This window comes from Hermetia illucens, chromosome 4, assembly GCF_905115235.1.
Source record: "Hermetia illucens chromosome 4, iHerIll2.2.curated.20191125, whole genome shotgun sequence".
NCBI lineage: Eukaryota > Metazoa > Arthropoda > Insecta > Diptera > Stratiomyidae > Hermetia > Hermetia illucens.
In genome coordinates, this window is record NC_051852.1 from 111,488,844 (window position 1) to 111,509,379 (window position 20,536).

Below are 20,536 nucleotides of genomic sequence, written 5' to 3' on the forward strand. Positions count from 1 at the left end.
TTCGAAATCCCCCATTCAACAACACAGTCGCATGTTATCTTTGCAATCAACACTTGATTTGGTGTTGCTGTATTGAGTGATTTCTTTGACGTAGCTAATCCATGACTAACGTTTTCCAGCCACATCTTCCTTTGCCTTTCGGTGGTTGGATAATCGTCAATAATCTGATAAAGCACTTAGGATTTTTTGCTTATGTAGAACTCTATCGTGGCAGTGAAGATATTCTTTCCGGAATTATTGGAAAAATAAACTTATTAAAATCGAAATTGAAGATAATGACTTTATGCTTTTCCCAAGGGGGACAAAGTCGTTAAGTGAAAAGTCAGGACGAACACAATTTTTCGTTAATAATTTATTTGCTTTTGAATGTTTTGTTGGAAAATCAAATTCATAAAGATGAATTCTATGTCACACTGCTTATTAGGGAAATCATCAAGGCCATATGGCCGATTTCCTAATAGTAATATAGCTCGCTAATTATGACCATTTCTTTGGGATACATTCTCCAGGATTTCCCTGAATAAATTTAGTTTATACCACGGAACTATTTTACTATTCAAAAGAATGACTGACGGTCCTAATCTCTTGCCTGCGAGGAGCGTGACTGAAAGTTCCTGTAGGTAGTAATCGCTCCTTTCGGTATAATTGCAAAAATGACATAAGTAGCAATTGCATCCAAGTGAAATTCGCCTTTATAATCAGACCCACACCAAGCCGAGGCGAAATTATTTTTTTTAAGGACTGAGGGAATCCTATGTTCTACATCAATTGGATACAGACTGAGGACTTCCTCAATCCCTAAACAAAAAGCAAATAAAGCTACGAAGAAGTGCAGTAACTGGCCTAATAATCTGCACTTTAAAGGTGACAGAGTTGTCTAGAGACTGGCCGGTACTAGACGAAATCTGACTAGCCCACTCATATTTAGAATGACTATTGCACCCGAACAAAATGTAATGTATAGGAAAACGACTCGAGTAAAGTTCATTAAACTTCTTGGGAACGAAGTGCAGTCCATTAGGTGACTAAGGACGGAATCGGAAACTTTTAGAGTGCTTTGAAGGGGCTATAAAACGGTTTCTTGGTGGAACCGAAAACTGCGAAATCAATCAAATGTCTGCTGAATTGTGTTAACAAAAGCAATAAGAATGGAAACCAGCTAAATTTCTGGAGTTGCTGATGTGAAAATTAGAACCCAGCGTGGAAAGTCCTGTTGGTCTTCCCTTCAATCTTTGGCTTCCAAAGTGGAGGACGCAACTCTGAAAGAAGACCCAGTATTTGTGGACACTGAAATGGCCTTTGACTCTCTTCGTTCCAAAACCTTTGAGATGCCGCCAGAGGGTATGGGTTCAATCGTACTTTAATCAAGTGGATCTATGCTACACTGACACGCTGATTCTTCCCAACAGAAGCAACGAAAGGCTGCCATTAAGGAGTTATCAAACACCGTGAGTTCCATGGAGTATATCGACCGACTCACTGTGATGCAAACTGCAAAATCTGCCAATACATGCTCAAGCGCATGCGGATGACGTAGCTGTACTAGTATTTTGGAGAGATTTCCAAACGGTGTGAAAAAATATACAAAGCGTGATTTAATTAATCAAGAATGAATTTTCAGCAAATGAAAATAAAACCACCAAAAACCGAAGGGGAGGGGTACATCCCTTTAATTCTCCGAAAAAGTGAAATATCTGGGAGTAATTATAGATAAGCTACTTCATTAGCACAAACATATAGAGGTAAAGATGAAACGTGCTTTCACAACTTATGGGCTATACCGGCAGACTCTTGCCTCGACATGTGGTAAGTCCTCATTTAGTAATGAGGATATGTTGTTACCGTTGCCATGCGCATCAGCCACTTTTTGTAATTGTTGCTGTCATTGGAGCGATAGCCTGCGAATCAAAGTTAACACGAACTATACTCAGAGAGAGAGGATATTATCAGTTTTATAACAATACATCTAACGTCCTACTCCAAAATTTAAAAGATCCGACTTTTTTAGGTAGCTGTTTGCCATTATGTAGGCCCTCCTGTTATTAGCTAGAGGTTGCTGCTTAAAGCAAATGTGAGCAGCTGCTTGCCGTTTTGTATGCGGAAACCGTAGTGAACTTGTGAGATTGTTCACATGTGTTGTACTATCAGATGGATCATTAATCAACCAGGCGGAAACCACAACCCCTTCGCAAGGTTTTGCGTAAAAATGAAACTGCAAAGGGTAGTATAGGTTTCAAAGCGGAACGTGGATTGGTACCCATGATAAACATAAAACCTGAGCAATGCCTGCTGAACCAAGACCAACAGTTCTACTACCAAACCCTATCTCCCGCTCCACGTGATGCCCGTTGGTAGTTATTTCATAACGAAAATCTGGGACGGAGAAGTGTCAAGGCACTTCACCATATATTGTAGTGGCTTTCGGCAAGTCATTTACTCGGAGTCAGCCAAAAAATTAAACCTGTTGTTATCGGCTTTGATCACATAAAGGAAAAGCTATCTTTCTTTGCTATCTTCATTTGCGAAGTAAATTTAGAAATATTAGCCTCATTAATGTTCACTTTCCTATAGAGGAGACTGTAGAGTCGGACAAGGATACCTTCTACAAGGCAGTAAAAGAAACCCTCGAAGCAAGTCCCAGGCATGATATCAAAATCATACTTCGCGATATTAACAACCAATAAGGGCTAAGCCCGTATTCAGGCGATACGTTGGCTCCCATAGCTTACATAAGGATACCAATTTATTGGAAATACCTGGTTAATGCGGAAAGCAGTCCACAAACAAACGATGGGACTCCTTTCAACCACGTGTTGATTGAACGCCGCCACCTCCCAGTCTTGATGAATGTCAGAACGTACAGAGCGCCAAAATAGACTGCGATCACTATCTGGTTGGCATGGTGATCAAGTCTCGAATAACAACACCGCCTAGAATGTCCCCTGACAATCAAGGAGAGTTAATGCGGAAACCATAAACAGCACAGCCCTCCGAAACCCCTATAAGAGGGAAATGGATGGCGCATTACCCGCAGTCAACAGAGATCTTCGAGGTGAAACATCAACAAATAACCTTCACAATCACCAGACGAACGTTATGATAATACGGTGACAAACATACTTGGCCCCAGTCCCAAAAAAAGTCAGAACAACAGGTTTGACGATGAGTGTAAGTTAGCAACGGAACTGAAGAATGCTGCATACCGAGTAATGTATGCAGCGTGCTCATAGAACGTGGGCATGCGCAGAGAGTTATCACGAACTGCGTTGAACGGAGAAGCGACTCCACAGATGGAAAAGGAAGTTTGAGAAAACTGAAAGTTATGTGAACTCAAAAACTACAGGGACCAACCGTACCAGGCGAATATCGGCAAGTTGGAGGTCTCGCCAACTGAAGACGACGGACAAATACTGCCACCACTAAATATAAGAAACAGGCCGTGAAATTCATCGGCTTAAAAATCATAAGCGGTCCATCAACTTGCTCTCAAGATGTGGGACAGCGAACCAATGCTTCACAATTGGCAGCGCGGCATTATTTCTCCCATACATAAAACGGAAAATATCACGCAGTCCAGCAATTGTTGCTGGCGTGTCCGGATGGCTGAGGTTGTTAGTACGCTAGGCTGTCGTAGCGGCAGGTCGCGGTTTAAATCTCACTGGTGACCAGGGGATCTGTTATCGTGAGCAGATGTCGTATACCAAGCGACTCAGCTATGAATGAGTGCCAGAGTCAAATCAGGGTAATAATTTCGGGCGAGGGTAATGCTGACCACATTCGCTCCTCCGATATAGGTTGGATAGCCTCATACACCCAAAACATCATTGACCTATACCAAAGGAGCTTCAATACAGGCAAATCAGCAACAGATCAGATTTTCTCTCTGCAGCAAGCGATGGAAAAACTGTTGGAATATGAAATTCAGTTGGACCATCTTTGTATCGACTTTAAGGCCATCTATGATAGCATAGCCAGGGTAAAATTGTACACGGCCATGAGAGAATTCGGTATCCCGACAAAATTGATATGACTAACTAGGCTGACCTTGAACAATTTGCGAGGTCAGATAGAAGCAGCAGGATTACAATCGAGACCATTCGGCATCAACAACGGTTTAAGACAAGGAGATGCCCTGTTGTGCACCCTTTTTAACCTGACCGAGGAAAAAGTGATCCGTGATGCTGAGATAAATGCAAGAGACACCATGAATTTTAAGTCCACCCAACTGCTGGCCTATGCTAATAATATCAACATCATGGGAACCACTCCCCAAAACGTACAAGCTGCCTTCATCCAGGTCAAGCAGTGACGCGAGATCGTGGGGATCAATAAGGCAAGATGAAGTAGATGGTCGCAATGTTAGTACCAAAAACCAACCAGCCAATAACATCGAATCGAAGAAAAACTATAAACTGTTGGCCGCGTTCGAGAGAAGAATCTTCCGAAGAGATTTTGGCCCCCTACATTAGGATGGACGATTCCATAGTCCTGACGGTCATGGAAGTATCCTTTTTCTGAATATATTGATGTGGGGTATAAAACAAAAGGTCTGAGTTAGTATTCCACACAGCAGGTTTCAGATTTTCCATAGGTTGTGTTAGGAGTTAAAAAAATTCGCGAAATTTTCGACTGCTATTACGGCTTCTTTCTAGAATGGCTTGGATAGTAGTGGCATTCAAGTGAAGCTCATATTTACTTTCTTAAAGAAATATTACGACGCCAGTTGACACGTGTTACATCTAAGTAAGGTAGTTGTGGAATTTGGAGTCAAAAATAGAATGAGGACTGTTATTAATGTGCATAAATGCCACCTTGTCTGGAATCTTCAACATCTCGCAACATATTTATCCTCTCTCCACCTCCGGGTCCTCAGTCACATAACTATTGATGATGATAATAACCCTAACGTGATAAGGAAAACCAACAAAGCTGAAGCCCTCAATCTAACTTACTATCTCAGTTATCCTTTTTGTATCAAAGTGTGGAATGATCAATCCTTTAAATCAACTTGAATACTTAGGTAGCTCAGCTTTAGTTGACGTTAAAACTGAGTAGCTGTCATTGAATGCAGTTAGTTTGTTTTAGCTGCCCGAAATCGTGTAGATGCGTTAACATCAAGTTGAGGCTCTGTGTTGCTTGTGTGAAAAATTTCGTTAGTTTGGCTGATTCTTTTGTTGTTCTGATTTGGAGAACTATTTTGTCAAATAATCCAAGTTACTAAATCTCACGGAAATTCTCTTCATGCAATTTGCGTGGACTGCCGGGTTGCGTGCATATGCCATCCCCCAAAACTCTTGTCGAAATCCCGGAAACATTAACATCCGGATAAGCCCCTTGTGTGCATACTTGGAAAACTAAATACTTTATTTTGCAACAATTCGATTGTTTACGCTACTTATTAGTAAATTGATTTTCTAGCGTTTCCGTTTGTCTTTATTTCATCATGATTTATTGCGACTATGTCCCAAAACAATTATTCAAACATTTCATAAATTACTTTCTGTCAATTCACCCAGTCACACATTTATTCAAGTAATTAAACATGTCGAGGGTGTATGCTATTCTACAAACTTATCGGTACGTACGGAGCACAGGATGAACTAGGATTGTGAAAACTTGCGTAAATATTCGCACATTATTTTCAAACAATGAGCATTGTCACAACGGGAATAATTTGTATTCACGCCATGTATTTCTTTATATTCATTTCAGGTCGACCGTTACCGAATGTGACGTGGTGGTACGAGAACACGTTGCTTGACAACTCCTCAACAGTTCTGTCGGAGAGACGCGTTAGCAACGTTTTACATTTGAAAAAGTTGGAGAGAAAGCACTTGAACCGAGTCCTCACGTGCCAGGCATCCAACAATAATTTAACAGCCCCTATTACCAGCGCAGTGACGTTAGATTTAAATTGTAAGTATGTTCTCGCAAGAGGTGTAATAAAAGGTTACTGTACTGCTATTTGAATGTCAAGAGCTTCGTCGTTCATGTTTATTCATTTATCTGGATAAAAAGATCCTACTTACTAATTAGCTTCCTTCGAAATTGGTTGCGCTCAGGGGAGGGGATTCATTTCTTGATGTTGCTATAGTGATTACTAATTATTCTTAGAACTTTTTCCGACCGCACAAATTGATGCGGGTAGTACATAGGTTATAAGTACAGATAAGCACTCATCTCTTTTTTCTAGGAAGTGAAATACGTCGTTTGTACTTATAGAGATCCTACACGTTATCAAGTGTACAACTTGTTTCTTCAATAAGGCTAAACAGGAACGCAAGAAACTTCAATCGAAACGTGGATCATTTACAGAAATTACCGTCATAAACGAACTCCTGTGGGAAAATGAGTAGAGGATTTCGAACATTAGCTCATCAGCTGTTTCCTCTATGCTAGTCCTCAGATGAATCTATTTTTTGTTGTAGTACTTTCTTTGGAGATTAATTTGTTGAAACCCTCGACGATGAGACCCAAAGAAAAGTTAATTGATTGGGCTGTAGCATCATTCCGCACTTTCCACACGTCCGCTTGGCAGCCCCAGTCAAAGCGGCATAAACATACCACTTTATTCATTATTTTTCTAAAATATTTCTCATCTCTTAGTCTCTAGATGAAAAGTCTTTTGATTGATTCCTTCCTCTTTATTAACCATCGCAGATAATTTCTCGTTCCTCATCCTTCTTTCTTTTTCCAAATCCCCAACCCATAATTTTAATGTCTAGTTGAAATTTCTTTCGCTTGTTCAGTTGTTTTTACTTCTTTGTTAGCGCTGGCAGGTAAAAAGATACTTTTGCAAATATGATTGATAATAGTTAGTCGCAATAAAATCTGCTTTTGTTAACAGGAATTACATAGGATTACATAGGTTACATAGGATTGCTCGAGCTTAGTTTGGCGAAAATTACAAGGAATTTCAATGATTGCTTTTGGACCCACCAAGTTGCAGTTAGTTCCTCAAAGTGAGAAATGTGTCGTTTTTTAGAACGGACGGATTGGTAACCTATACACGAACAGGTGTTGTGCCTCTATATTGGCAGCCTATTGAGAGAAACTCTGCTTCTTTTTTAATGCAGCCCTAACGTGAGCAGGGAACAGACAGTTCAGGTAGTTCGGGATTTGCAACGATGATCAAAATTTGTTCATTATTGGGGCTTTCTTTGTGGACTTCAGTTTTCTTTTTACATTACGGATTTACTGTTTTTTAAGGTTTTGTGTGAAACAAAACCTTATTAGAATCGAGACGGTGTCTGTCTGTCCGTCTGTCCGTCTGTCTGTCTGTCTGTCTGTCTGTCTGTCTGTCTGTCTGTCTGTCTGTCTGTCTGTCTGTCTGTCACACCCGATTTATTCGGAAACGACTAGACCGATTGTAACGAAAATTGGTGAGAATATGTAATCTGGTGATCCCTTTACATGCAGTAAGTGGCGCCATCTTGTGTTAAGTTTAAGGGGGGGCTCCCCATACATGTGAATGGAGGGTGCAAATTTTTTTTTCACAGAATGTAGCCATGTAGGGTATCAAATGAAAGGTCTCAATTAGTACTTTTCGAATCTGGTTTAATATTTGATATTAGATGAAACATAGGGGAGTGAGGGTTCAAAATATGACCCACAAAAAGTGTAACAGGTCTCGTTCTCAGAACCTATCCAATCGAAAAATCTGAAAAAAATCACAGTGATGCATCTCTACGAAATCTAGGCCTCAAAATATATCCGGTTCCGATATCTGCACAAATAAAGTTAATAATAGTATATTTCCACATTTTAGAAATTTACCCGGCACCCCCCCTTATGTTCATCCCAGAAGTACAAAATTTGGCATGCGTATAATGAAGAACATGGTGCACAACTCGGTCAAGTTTGAAGAAAATCCAACTATTATTAACAAAGTTATAGGGGGTGAAACTTTACAATTTTTTGTGAATTTCGTGCACTCTACAACCTGCATGACGTCATCATCACATACCAATTCGTCAATACCACAACGAAATGAGTTCTTATGAATTGGGTCGCAGAGAATTATTTTGTTTTAGTTGTTTAGTTATTTGTCAGCCAGACATGTATGTATGTAGGTATATAATATATGCGTGCTAATGAACTTTGCGGGTAGTGCCTAATTCAAATAGATATAAGAAGTAAATGGGAAATATGGGTACGATCAATTTATATACGTGCATATTATGTGTACAGTATTCGGTAATAGGCAGTTTGTTTGTTTAGGGTGAGCGTGATATCTATGGTTGTAATATGTACGTATGTCTCGTAATTTGGAAAAATATGAAGGATTATGTTGGATTTGTAGTTATATACGGACAGAAAAATGTGCGTTAAAGTTTCTCACATAAGATGAACACAAAACCTTTATACCCGAAGCGCGAGCTTCCGGTATTCCGACTTGTTTTCTATAATATCATGTCGTTTTAGATAAATTGTATCTGAAATTTAGGCATTCCTTTCTGGGACAATTCAGAAAAGTTACCTACTTCAGCGAGAGTCCCTCTGAATTGTGTGTGTGTGGATTTCTTATTAAAAATGATATGTTACTTCTCTAAGTTTAAGGAAAGAAAGACAACTAAGCCTGAAGTGCCTTATCTAACATTAGTTAATGATAGCCAAAGCCATTACTGTGATTTTCTCTGTATCGTGATGGGGCAGTATACTATGGAAGCGATTAGAATAGTGTCCTGTCTGGGGCTCCCTAAGGAAGTAAGAAAGGAACAGTAAAATCGGCTGTTTTACAAAGATTTTTCCCTGCATACATTTTTATGCCATAGACTACGATTTTAAATCCATAATGGTCGATTCATATATTATTCAATCGGCACAAAATGGTTTCACAGTTTTCGTCAATTTCGTATACCTCGAGCTGCCGATTCATTTGTCGATGTTAACAGCGATGATAAACATGTGAGAAACGTGGATCGTAGCTCCGACATGGACTAAATTTTCGTCCAAAAGATCCTCCAGGTGGGAAAATAAATATTTTTCTAAAGTTTTTTTTTTCCTTTTATCTATTTTGGTGTAAACTCACGTTTGCGAAAATTACAAGGTGAACGCATAACGTATGTCATTACTTATGTCTCACGGTGTTTGGTAATGCTCGCTCTGATCGTGTGGCGGGTTCCTATATTTCCCAAAAGTGATGAATTTCTTCCAATTTTTCAGTGTTATGAAAGGTCTGATTGTTTCATCTGCTACTGCTCATCTGCAGGAGCCAAAATACGCCTAAAATAACTTTTTGAATTTTGTTTCCATTCGTAGATCAAATGCGGATGCGTTACTGATGTAATAATAGTAATGTAGAAAATTAAAGTGATATTTCCACACCGTCTATGTCAATGACACCTTTCGTTGTAGAAGCTTCATGAGATCCGTGAAGATGTTTGATGAATGCTGGCAATCTTGGAACTTCCTTGGTAACGCTGATGATTTTCTGCCACTCTGGTCTTGACTCCTAATTTAGTTTCGAATTGACCAGAATGTCCGTCAATTCTGCACGCTGGTGATGAGTTGATTGGTGTTGTTAACCATCCACTTCACGCAATTCGGAACCTTGGCCCGGTTCCCGCCAACACTGAATCGCTTCTTAGAATATGACTTCCGATTCCCTGGCGGGTTAACAACTGCGGTTAGTTTGTCAACTAACTTGTTTCGCCCTCTACATTTCTGTTTTTTTTTTGTAGATACAGTGCTGTAAGTGCTGTACTTCTGCTGTCCTACACCGTCGGACTACCAACTAAACACCTACCCGTCATCAGAAAAACTAGTCTGGAAGCGCTTGATACATTACTTCGGGCTAGCCGTAAGGGAATTCTATTCACGAGCGGGAGAGGAGAGGAGAAATGAAATTGCTAGTTGATGGAAATTTGGTTCCTCCACCGGTCAATTTCAATCTTCTTCGCAACAAAAAAAAAAGGAAAATAATGGGCAATATGGTTCCATCCGGCAGCGCTTCTTAATATCTCTTTGACAACGTTGCCTAGAGAGGGCTCCCCTGTGTGTGAATAAAGTTGCTGACGAATCCCGTCTCACCTTCCAAAAGAGCAAGAGCAAACATACATTCAGGGAATCGTGCCTTTCCAATCCTTCGAAGAGAAGACTGAAAATCTTCATTCTTATTTAAAAGTTTGTCAAGGAAATGATTAATGGCACGATGCTTTCGATTTAGCAACGAGTCTAAATTTTCCGCTGATAATTTGCACGAAAAAAATCACATTCTAGTCGAATGTTAGCTCAAGACCGTTGGTTTTGACTACAATTAACTCGTAGATGGATGTGGGAGACAGGGTCGGGATGGTCTTTTTGGACATGATGACTACTTCGGTTTATCCAACGTAAGGCTGAAACTATGAGCCTTCATCAATCCGCTTCTTTGCTCCTGTTTAACAACCGATCTGGCAACAAATGTCATAACATCATGTGCATAACCGACCAAGTACGACTCTTCTGGCACGTCGAGTCTTAGCAAACAACTGTAGGAGACGTTCAATAGGTTTGATCTAAGGTGGATCCTTCTGTTACCCCTGACGTGGTATCCATCCTCCTCTAGCCCTCCTGTATCTCATATCAGTTCATTTTATCAAATCGGAAGCATTTCTGAAATCAAGTAGATCGGGGTTGCGTGCTTCAGCTCGATGAGTAGCTTCCACGACCGATATAACAGCATCCAACGTGGATCTCCTTGCTCTAAAACCGAACTGTCTTGGGACTACGTCCGATGCAGCGCATATCGCTTCAGTGAATCTACTCTACGTCGGAACGGCTGGTTTGACGATAAACGAAAGCTAGCAACGGAATGGAAGAATGCTGCATACCGAGTAATGTTGCATTCACAAAGAACGTGGGCAAGCGCGGAGACTTATCACGAACTCTGGCGAACGGAGAAGCGACTTCACAGAAGGAAAAAGAAAACCTGAAAAAGAGAGCCTGGAGAACTATCAAATCTGTAGACTCAAAAAGTACAGGGAGCAACCGCACCAGGCACACAAGTTTGACCAACAAGTCAGCAGGATGAAGCCTTACACACCTCAATGTTCATCCTGCCGAAACAAAGTGGGAAATTTAATTTTCCACAGGGTAGGCATATTGGGGCGATGGGTTGAATACTTTGATGAGCTACTGAACAATCAGAACATCGGCGAGTTGGAGGTCCCGCCAACTAAAGACGACGGACAAATACTGCCACCACCAGGATAGAAGAAACAGTCCATGCAATCCATCAGCTTAAAAATCATAAGTCGCTAGGAGCTGAATTGGTTAAATATGGAGGCGACCAATTACACCAAGTGGTTCATCAACTTGTGCTGAAGGTGTGGGATAGCCAGGATCAAGGCCTGACGATTGGCAATGAGACATTATCTGTCTGGTACATAAAAAGGGAGATATCATACAGTGCAGCAATTATAGAGGTATCACGTTGCTGAATACCATCTATAAGATATCCCCCGCTATCTTGCTAGTCCGGATAACCCCATACGCCCAAAACATCATTGGCCTATACCAAAGAGGCTACTGCAGACAAATCAGCAACAGATCAGATTTTCTCTCTGCGGCAAACAATGGAAAAACTTTTGGAATATGGACACCAGCAGCACCACCTATTCATTGACTTTAAAGCCGCCAGGGTAGTACTGTACACGGCCATGAGAGAATTCGGTATCCCGACAAGATTGATAAGATTGACTAGGCTCACCCTGACCAATGTGTGAGGGCAGATAAACAGGATCACTCTTAAGACCATTCGACATCAACAACGGTATACGACAAGAGGGTGCCTTATCATGCGTCCTCTTTAACCTGGCCTTCGAGAAAGTGATTCGTGATGTTGAGATAAATGCAATAAGTACGATCCTCTTTGAGTCCACCCAACTACTGGCCAATGCTGACGATATCGACATCATGGGGAGAACCACCCGAGACTTGCAAACTGCCTTCATCCAGATCGAGCAGGCGGCGATTGGGGCTAGATCTTGGGCTGCACATCAATGAAGGCAAGACAAAATATATGGTCGCAGCAGCAAAAACCAACCAATCAATAACATCAAACCGCACTGGTCAAACGGGAAAAATAAAGAATGGAGGTTACAACTTTGAGACCGTTGATAATTTCTCCTATCTAGGGTCGAAAATCACAACCGGCAACAGCTACGATGATGAAATCCGCGCATGGTTGTTGTCAGCCAACAGAGCCTATTTCAGCTTACAAAAACTGTTCCACTCGAAACGTCTCACCATAGGGTCGGAGCTCTTACTGTACAAGACTATGATCTTGCCAGTCCTCATATATTCCTCGGAAACTTGGGTTCTTAGCAAGAAAAATTGCGAACTCTTGGCCGCGTTCGAGAGAAGAATTCTTCGAAGAATTTTTGGGGCCCTACATGAGGATGGACGATTCCGTGGCGTAACGACGAAATCTATGAGCGATATCATCACTGTCGGGTTGTGGATAAAATCCGGCTCAATAGGTTAATCCGTATGGATGAGGATGATCTAGCCCGGACAGTTTAAAAGGGCAATATCTATGTTAGAAAAAGAAGACGAGGCAGACCATGCCGGAGATGGAGTGATGGCGTAGGTCAGGACGCCAGACAGCTTTTAGGGATATCAAATTGGTGAACCTCGGCGCAAAACCGGGTAGTCTGGAGTTCCTTATTAAGGCAGGCCTAGACCGGATACCGGTTGTTGCGCCGTTGACGATAATGAGTGTACTCTTGAAGAGCTTTTCGAGCATTTTCCAGGTCGTGTCAGGCATACAGAGTGGACGGTATGCAGACAGCAATTCAGGGTCTCCTTTGCTTTTGCTGATCGACGCAAGCCTCGCTGCTTTCCAGCCGCATGGAAAAATATGATCTTTCATGTAAGCGTCGAATGCTTCGAACAGTAGGTCTGGCCGATGGTGGACCACTTGTTTGTATATTTCTACCGGGATACCATCAGGAATTGGCGGCTTCTTATTTTTCATAGAGGGAGCTCCCTCTTCGAGTTCCTTTATGTTGAAAAGCAGGCAGTCTTCGACCCCCTCCACGCTACTGCCATGAAACTGCACGGAATGTGTGAGGAATAATGCACGTTCAATGCCGTCTATCTGCTCGGAACTAAGAAGTGCCCACAGAAATAGTCGACTTCCCACCTATCGAGCTGCGAAGATTCGTTTTGACTGATCTGATCTTTGCCATTGTTACACAGCCTTCCACCTAGACGTTCAAACGTTGTGTCAAACAATGGAGCTTTTTACTATTACGGCGATTTCTGCCGTCCACCAATACGTAGAAGGAGTGTCACGACTCTCGGATACTCTCCGGTGCATGAAAGCTCCGCAGGCTGTCATTATAAAATTTCATCACTTAATTCATGAGAGTGTCAGTTACAGCACCATTCCTGCAGAGAACACAATTCCCCCTTTTCGTGCCGCTTTGTTTTATGACCCATCTACGGCATTGTCAGATCTTGTCAGATCACCAGTAAATTTTAGACATGTGCCGATAGCCTTAGCACCTGTAGCACTTGGTGGAGGTATGTGCATTCGTACCCTACATACTGACCATCCAATTTTGATCTTGTCGTTTTTAAGGAGTTTTCTCGCGTATTGCTCAGTAACTTCGGCTTCACGAGTTTTTGACCCCAAAAATTGGTAGAGGTGTTACTTATCCCGGTATTGGGTACCTCAGAACGTTCACGTTTAATGAGGAGAGACAGCCTGGACCTTCTTCCTTTTCCCGTCTGTTCTTTGGCTGACTCACAATTGTTAGCCGCCTTCACTTTGGGCAGATTATTTTCGAACAGCAAAGGACTTTGTTTCTTTTTATCCTGCTTTGCCTTATTTTCTGAGCCATGAAGACTACTTATATAAAGACTCGTTCTGATGCATTTTCCTCTTTCTGCTTTTTCCCCAGTTCCTTTTGCAACGGACTGATTGCGATTCATTCGGCGCTTACTGTGTTTTCAAAGCTAAAGGCGGTTGTTTATTCTTTTCGCGCATCTTCCGCTGCTGTCATTGTCCCCCTATAGAAGGATATGCAATCAAAGAGTTCTTCCAGTTCCATCAACCCATTTTTTACCTCTTTGCTGGCGTTTTTTTGGAGGGAACTTGCGGACTAGATGCAAGCATTTTCTGATGAGCTTTTCCTTTTCGGCTCTAACAAGGATAGTCGATTACGCTAGGAGCGGCTCTACATTTCTCAGTTTGAATGTTGCTGTTATCGTTTTCCGCTGTTTGCTGGAGAAAAGAACTTATGCCACAATATCTATACATCTTGTCTGTGAAAAGCATAGGATACCATATTTCCTTAGTTCTATTGAATTTTGCCATGTACTGTAATCTTCCGGAACAAAGTATTCGTGGGTCTGCATATATCACTCCTGACAAGTTTTCCATCGTTTCTCTAGATATCGCAGATTTCGCGATGACAGTAACAACATGTCGATGTGTGTAGCACTCGCCTGTTTGAAATATTTTTTCAGAAAAATAGAATAAGCTACAGATGGACAGACTGGACTTTGTCTTTACTAAGTAGGACCCAGTAAAGGCAAATCCAGTCACCCATCTGCATACAGACCCTTGTGTATATTGGATGTGGCTGGCAAGCTGCTTAAAAAGGTGCTAAAGTCGTGACTGATGGAAACTGTTCAAAATTCGAGCGAGCATTGAATTATAATCTCAAACAAATCAATTTATATGGGGTGACACATCCGAATAGATGCTGTTTTACTGCGACACAATCAATAGGGCTACGTGAGAGGAAGTATCACGTCACCAACGGCAGTATCTAGAGCCTGCTCGTCTGAAAACGCAATAAATAAGTTGAAGGAAAATGAAGAAAAAATATGGCAGTAATAATCCTGCCGGCTAACGGAGAGGAGGAGCATCCCGAAATTCATTACATCGAAGGAAGCCGACGAAAAGTTATAGTCTTTCCAGGCTTCGAATGGTTCGGTTCGTAAGATTCGGCTACTTTCGGACATAACATCGTTCACAATGAGATGACTTCAAAGGACGCATAGACAAATTATTAAGGGCGGTGAAGTAAGTAGAAAGAATGAAAATAGAAACGCCAATGACATGCTAGTTCTTTTGATGACCTACCATAAAGCTGCAAGAATTTTAGATTGTCAAATGCAGAAGCACTGTACGGAAAAATATTTAACGAATACAATAGCCGGCTCGTTAATGATAATAGCTAAAGTAAAACCGAAACTCGGCGAAAACGTTGATTTCTGTATATCGAAGCGGCGTCCACAACGGCGAAAACGAGAGGCATCGGAGATTTCTCAGAACGAACGAGAGTCACATAATAGAAAACTCGTAAAGGATTTCAGGATTAAAGTTCTCTCCGTGTCCAAAATCGCCGAACACGGTTGAGATTTGTTTGGAAAAGACAAGGCGATCATCAGATATCTGAATGGGAAGGATTGGGTAGAAACCTATACTATCCGAGAAAAGGAAGCGAACAAGCCAAGGTGGCGACGACAGAGGGGTCTGCACATTGAAAGCGACTCTATGGCAAATGAACTTGCACATGGACACCGTAGTGAAACTGTCGATTGACTGGACTATAGGAATCAAGCCTTTGTCAGGTGATAGATTGTCATGGTGCATATACATACCTCTGATGAAAATTAACGTAGTTGATTGCCCGAGATCGTCCACCCAAAGTGTGTCAACTGTAATCGATACTACACAACATCTACAGCAAAATTGTGTCGCCGAACGTATGAGCAAGACGATTGATGATATGGCGGATATCTATTGATATAGTACAGATTCCGTGTAATGTATTCTGGAGAACCGATAAACAACACAAACTTCTTGCGAAACCGCTCTTAGGAAGTCATTAAGAGACAACTTCGTATGAACTATGAAGACAGTAGACTCAACATTAATGGAGGACCCATAAAGAAAGCACAAGGTATCGGCCAAATGCGTACCCAGGGCGAGTAACTAAGAAAGTATATGCTCAACAAAAGTATAAAATGGGACCGCCAACGCTACGCATCCCGGGACATCGACGAAGAAAACAATAGGGAAGCCTGGACGATGCTGTATCGATACGTGCCTATATCAAACCATTGTTTCAGTTGACGCGTCGAGCCGCGGAAACCAGTCAAAAGATCAAGCATGGCAGGACGCAAACTGCAAAGACGACCAGGAAAACGCCTTACAAAACGGGTGCACGGAACGAGTCGAATTTCATCGAATAATCGATATTCATAGCGGACATGAAACTTGAAAAAGGTATCCAAGGCACAACGTTGATAGCATGGAAGCGTGTCATAGCAGAAAACTACGCTCACACCTAAAACATGGAACCTGTTAGATTTGAAAGCAAGGAGATTGAGAGCCCCGGGGTAATACTGAAGAATAAACTGGACACAAATAGTTAAATTGAGCGCAGGAAGGTACGGATGGCAACTCAGGCCTTCTCACGGAGGTCTTGATACGATTTCAATAAAACATTTACTCCAGTAGTTAGGCTAGAAGCAGTCAGATTATTAGCTGCTTCGTCTGTGGGGTTGAAGGGGAAGATACATTAAATGGATCTAGTGAAGGCGTATTTACGCGGTAACACTGACATGGAGGTCTACCTGGAAGCTCATTGAAAGAGGTTTCGGAATACATAAACCGGAACTCTCCTTTACTGTAACGAAGATGTTGAATAGTATCTCCACATGTGATCGGGTCTGAAGATTACATAAGACGATTTATGAGTTGAAACAATCTGGACAAAGGTCGTACGAATATTTGACTAGCGTACTAAAAAAATTAAGGGACAAAACCCGGTTGGATCCGTGCTTGAAGCGAAGATTCCATTAGTAACAGTCTACGTAAACGAACTGGTTACATCAAAGGACGAGTGATTAACGTTTAAAAAAAAGTGATTTTTCGGTTGATGATAGCCGAAAAAAGCCAAGTGAACAAATTGGGTATCCTCTTGCAAGAGGACTGGCACTTTTAGATACGCTATGATCAAATTTAGGCTACGTTAAAATAAAAGAACTGTTTCAGACGAGAATATCGATCCTAGAAAATCCAATTTGTCTATACTTACCAAAAATTTAGATTCTCTCCATTAAATTTCTTAAAATTTCAAGGAAAATTAAATTATTTAAGAGCAGGTACATTATCTTAACTTTGAAACTTCTCAAAGTAATTCTATTATACCCATGACTCTAATAAAAAGCTCCTAGAGCATCATCTCAATCATTCACTCAATCTAATTTAGATTTTTCTTCATTTTATCTTACTTTCAGTGCGTCCACTGATGGTTAAGCTTCAAGGAGAGAAGCGGCCACTGTCGGCTGATAGTTCCTACAAATTAAACTGTGTAGTGATAGGCTCAAGGCCAGCGCCAACTATAACGTGGTGGAAGGGTAGTACCCCGATGCGGAACACACGTGATGAGGTAAGTACATTGCAGACATATTCCCAATTCAATGCAGGAAGCTTCCAAGCCATTAAACTTCATTTCACTCCAGAAAAAGTTGCATAAAATTTGGTTAGTGTCATGGAGGCAAGTAGCATTTTTCGTGATGTGATTTCAAAAGTTTGAAAAAAGGACGTTACTTTTACGTAAATTGTCAGAGAATTTTAGAGTATATCTTTGCTGTGTACATGCTCATGCATATTATTCGAGGACAAGTAGCTTAGATATGCATAAGAGGAGTTTGGGAATGACATGAAGTTTTTCAAAGGCAGTTGAGTTGAGGATTGCAAGAGAGAAATTAAAAATGAATGCATACCTCACACCTCAGACCTGCATTGCAACATTTAAAGATAAAGTACTGCAGAAAGCTACAAGAGAGTTTTGCCTCTTGTCTACTGGGTAGAATGTAATTGTAGTCGATGCCTCTAAGTAATTCATAGATCGTGCGATCCGTTAATGCTAAAAGTACAAAAAATTGCCGTGGACATGCCTGGCGGGGTCAACGTTGAAATAGAACCAGATAGAATTACAATTATAGATTCCATGGGAGCATTTATCTGTTATCACCTTAACCCTCGCAGATCCTTCAGATCTTGGAAGAGATTTAGGGAGTTTTGCTCCAATGATTAAGGAATTGCATTCACAACTCTCTCCTTCGGTTACTAGGGAATACTAGCCTAAATAATCTCATTAACGGTGAAGGTCTCCCCTTCGTTGAACTGTTTTACTCTAGAGAATCGAGGGTGAGAGGAAGGAATGATGTACATAATTATGGTTATAACTAATAAGCGAAATCTTCCACGCAAAGAAAAAGCAACATCATTAAATGAATAATTCATTTATTATGAATATACATTTATTTTATTTTGTTTGTCTCTCAGCCTCACCATCGGTACAAAGATTCATTTTCTTTCCACTTTATGTTGTTGCAGTCTTAAGGCGTGTCCACATGTTTGACAAATCTTAACAAACAGTCGCAAACGTGTGGGTAAGATGTTCTTCCTTCTTGACCTGTGTTACCTACTTCTGTAACCGTCGGCATTCACATGCAAGGACCTTGTTTGGTTGAACCGGACGAGTTCAGGAATTTTCTCTGATTGAACGGCCTGACGTCAATTGAAGAGCATTGGTCTCTCTCTGGCCTCAGAAGTATTCGACTCCACGTGCCCAGTCGCTTCGGGAATTATATCCTATATCCTATATTTTCCCAACAAAAGCATTATAGGTTCATCCAGGCGCGAATTATAAATTAACGCGTATTATGACACTTTTCCTTCTTTTTCTTAAACGTTTGCCCCGTTCATAAAGGGGATCCACTTATTTTGATAGATTGCGCATTTTTCTCGGCTATAAACTTGATCTTGCGCATTAAATCATCGTTGTTTCACTGACATTTTGGCCATTTACCATTGACTTCGATGTTTGAGCAAATCTTAGCAAGCAAGTTCTTGTTAACGAGAATTGCATGTCCATATCAACGAACGCGCCGTTCTCACAATTTTTTCACGATCGGTATAACCCCATATCGATCGCAAATATCTTCATTTCAGATCTGATCATGACGTGTTTCGAAATTGGTCCAACTCCCAACTCCCATTCCCGCGAGGCACCGTTCATTATATTTGATTAGCACTCAGAACATCACTTTTGTGAATCAAGTATGAAAGACTAAAGTGTCTAAGAGAACAAACCCCGAAGATGCCTAGTGTAGAGGCAAGCAAGCGCGTATTGAAAAGTCACTTCAGTAGAGCTGCATGTAAGTGCTTGTGGATTTGCACTTTCATTATATCATAAAGAGTATAAGGAACGCCTGTGGAACAATCCGTCGCTGCTGAAACCTGAAGATAGTGCGTCATGTGGGAGAGCAAATATCTTTGAAGATGAAGAATCTGACTACTGTGATATGAAAAGGAGCAAAATGGGCGGAGAAGAAGAAAGTTTAATGAAGGTCAGCCACGTTGTCTGGTTGAAGGTAGAGCAAGGAAGTATGAGATTGGCAAATTTTCCATTAGGCGCGTCGCTTCGTGCGTATAAGGCAAAGTTCGAGGGATGTGTTATGAGTATGCCCATTCATACATGTGAAAATGTACACGTATCAGCATACTTATGCAGGACCGGATATGTGAGAACAAATAAAATTGGTTATAGGAACGAAACCCGGAAATAAAACCAAGTATCGGCGGTTTTTGGGAGTGAGCTCCCGGCCGTCAATATTTTACGATCACTGAGCCTCAGTAGTAGAGTACAATTGGTTCCATTGACGGACCTGTTCGATTCTTCGTAGATTCCTATCCTTACGGGCACCAGCCCCACGAATGAAAATGCTACTTCAAAGGGGGAGAATGTAGCGGGATACGTCAAAGCAGAAACTATGATGGCTAATTACCCGAACGACGTAAGATGCAGCCACCAATCAGGGGCGAATTTATCAGGAAACGCCAAAGTATTTACTTATCAGAACACAAAGGCAATGAAAAGGAATAGGAAGCATCGAACGAAAAAGCAAACGGTTGAAGGAATAAACAGGGAAGCAAATTGCTAAGGGAAGATTCAAAGTGGAGCAGGTAACGATGACGGGACAAATGTTGGTTTTGGATGCAAGAGGACCTTAGCCCATAATCAAAGAAGGTTATTTTAATGCATGGGCTCTTGAATGGGGTAAGCGGATAAGAGAGGATGTGGAGGACGCTCGGATTATGGACGGAGCTAAACGTCGTACTGATGAATGTTGGAACCTCACACACTTTCAGAAGAAGAGGCGCGGAATCTAAAGTGGCCCTGACATGCGAGATCATTGCTATAGTCATAAGAGTTGTTTGGCGAGTTAGTGAGGACTAAACTCACACTCACTGGGGAGACTAGGCCCAATCTTTTAATATTTAATAAGTAGTAAGTAGTTGTAATATTTCCTACCCAGTGGAAAAAACAAAAGTTGGTGTTGCCTCTGAAATGCATAAGCATCATATCATCTGATCTGCCTGCTAAATACAATAGGGAAGATTATGGATTATGGAGCTATCCATCGTTGAAAGCGGCAACGGCTTGTCGCAGTGCCAGTACTAGTTTCAACGCGTGTACTACATAGTGGAAGCAATAATCAGGATGGTGAGTTTTAC

General features: G+C 41.3%; 1 protein-coding gene across 4 annotated transcripts in view; it reads left to right on the forward strand.

Annotated features, from left to right (window-relative positions):
- LOC119654863 (nephrin) overlaps nucleotides 1-20,536 on the forward strand; it is a 339,369-nt gene that overhangs the window by 190,064 nt on the left and 128,769 nt on the right. For all 4 annotated transcript variants that reach the window (XM_038060449.1, XM_038060450.1, XM_038060452.1 and 1 more), the window contains exons 5-6: nucleotides 5,713-5,916; nucleotides 17,248-17,399. In XM_038060449.1, the coding sequence (XP_037916377.1) occupies nucleotides 5,713-5,916; nucleotides 17,248-17,399 (356 nt within the window). The remainder of the gene's footprint in view (nucleotides 1-5,712; nucleotides 5,917-17,247; nucleotides 17,400-20,536) is intronic.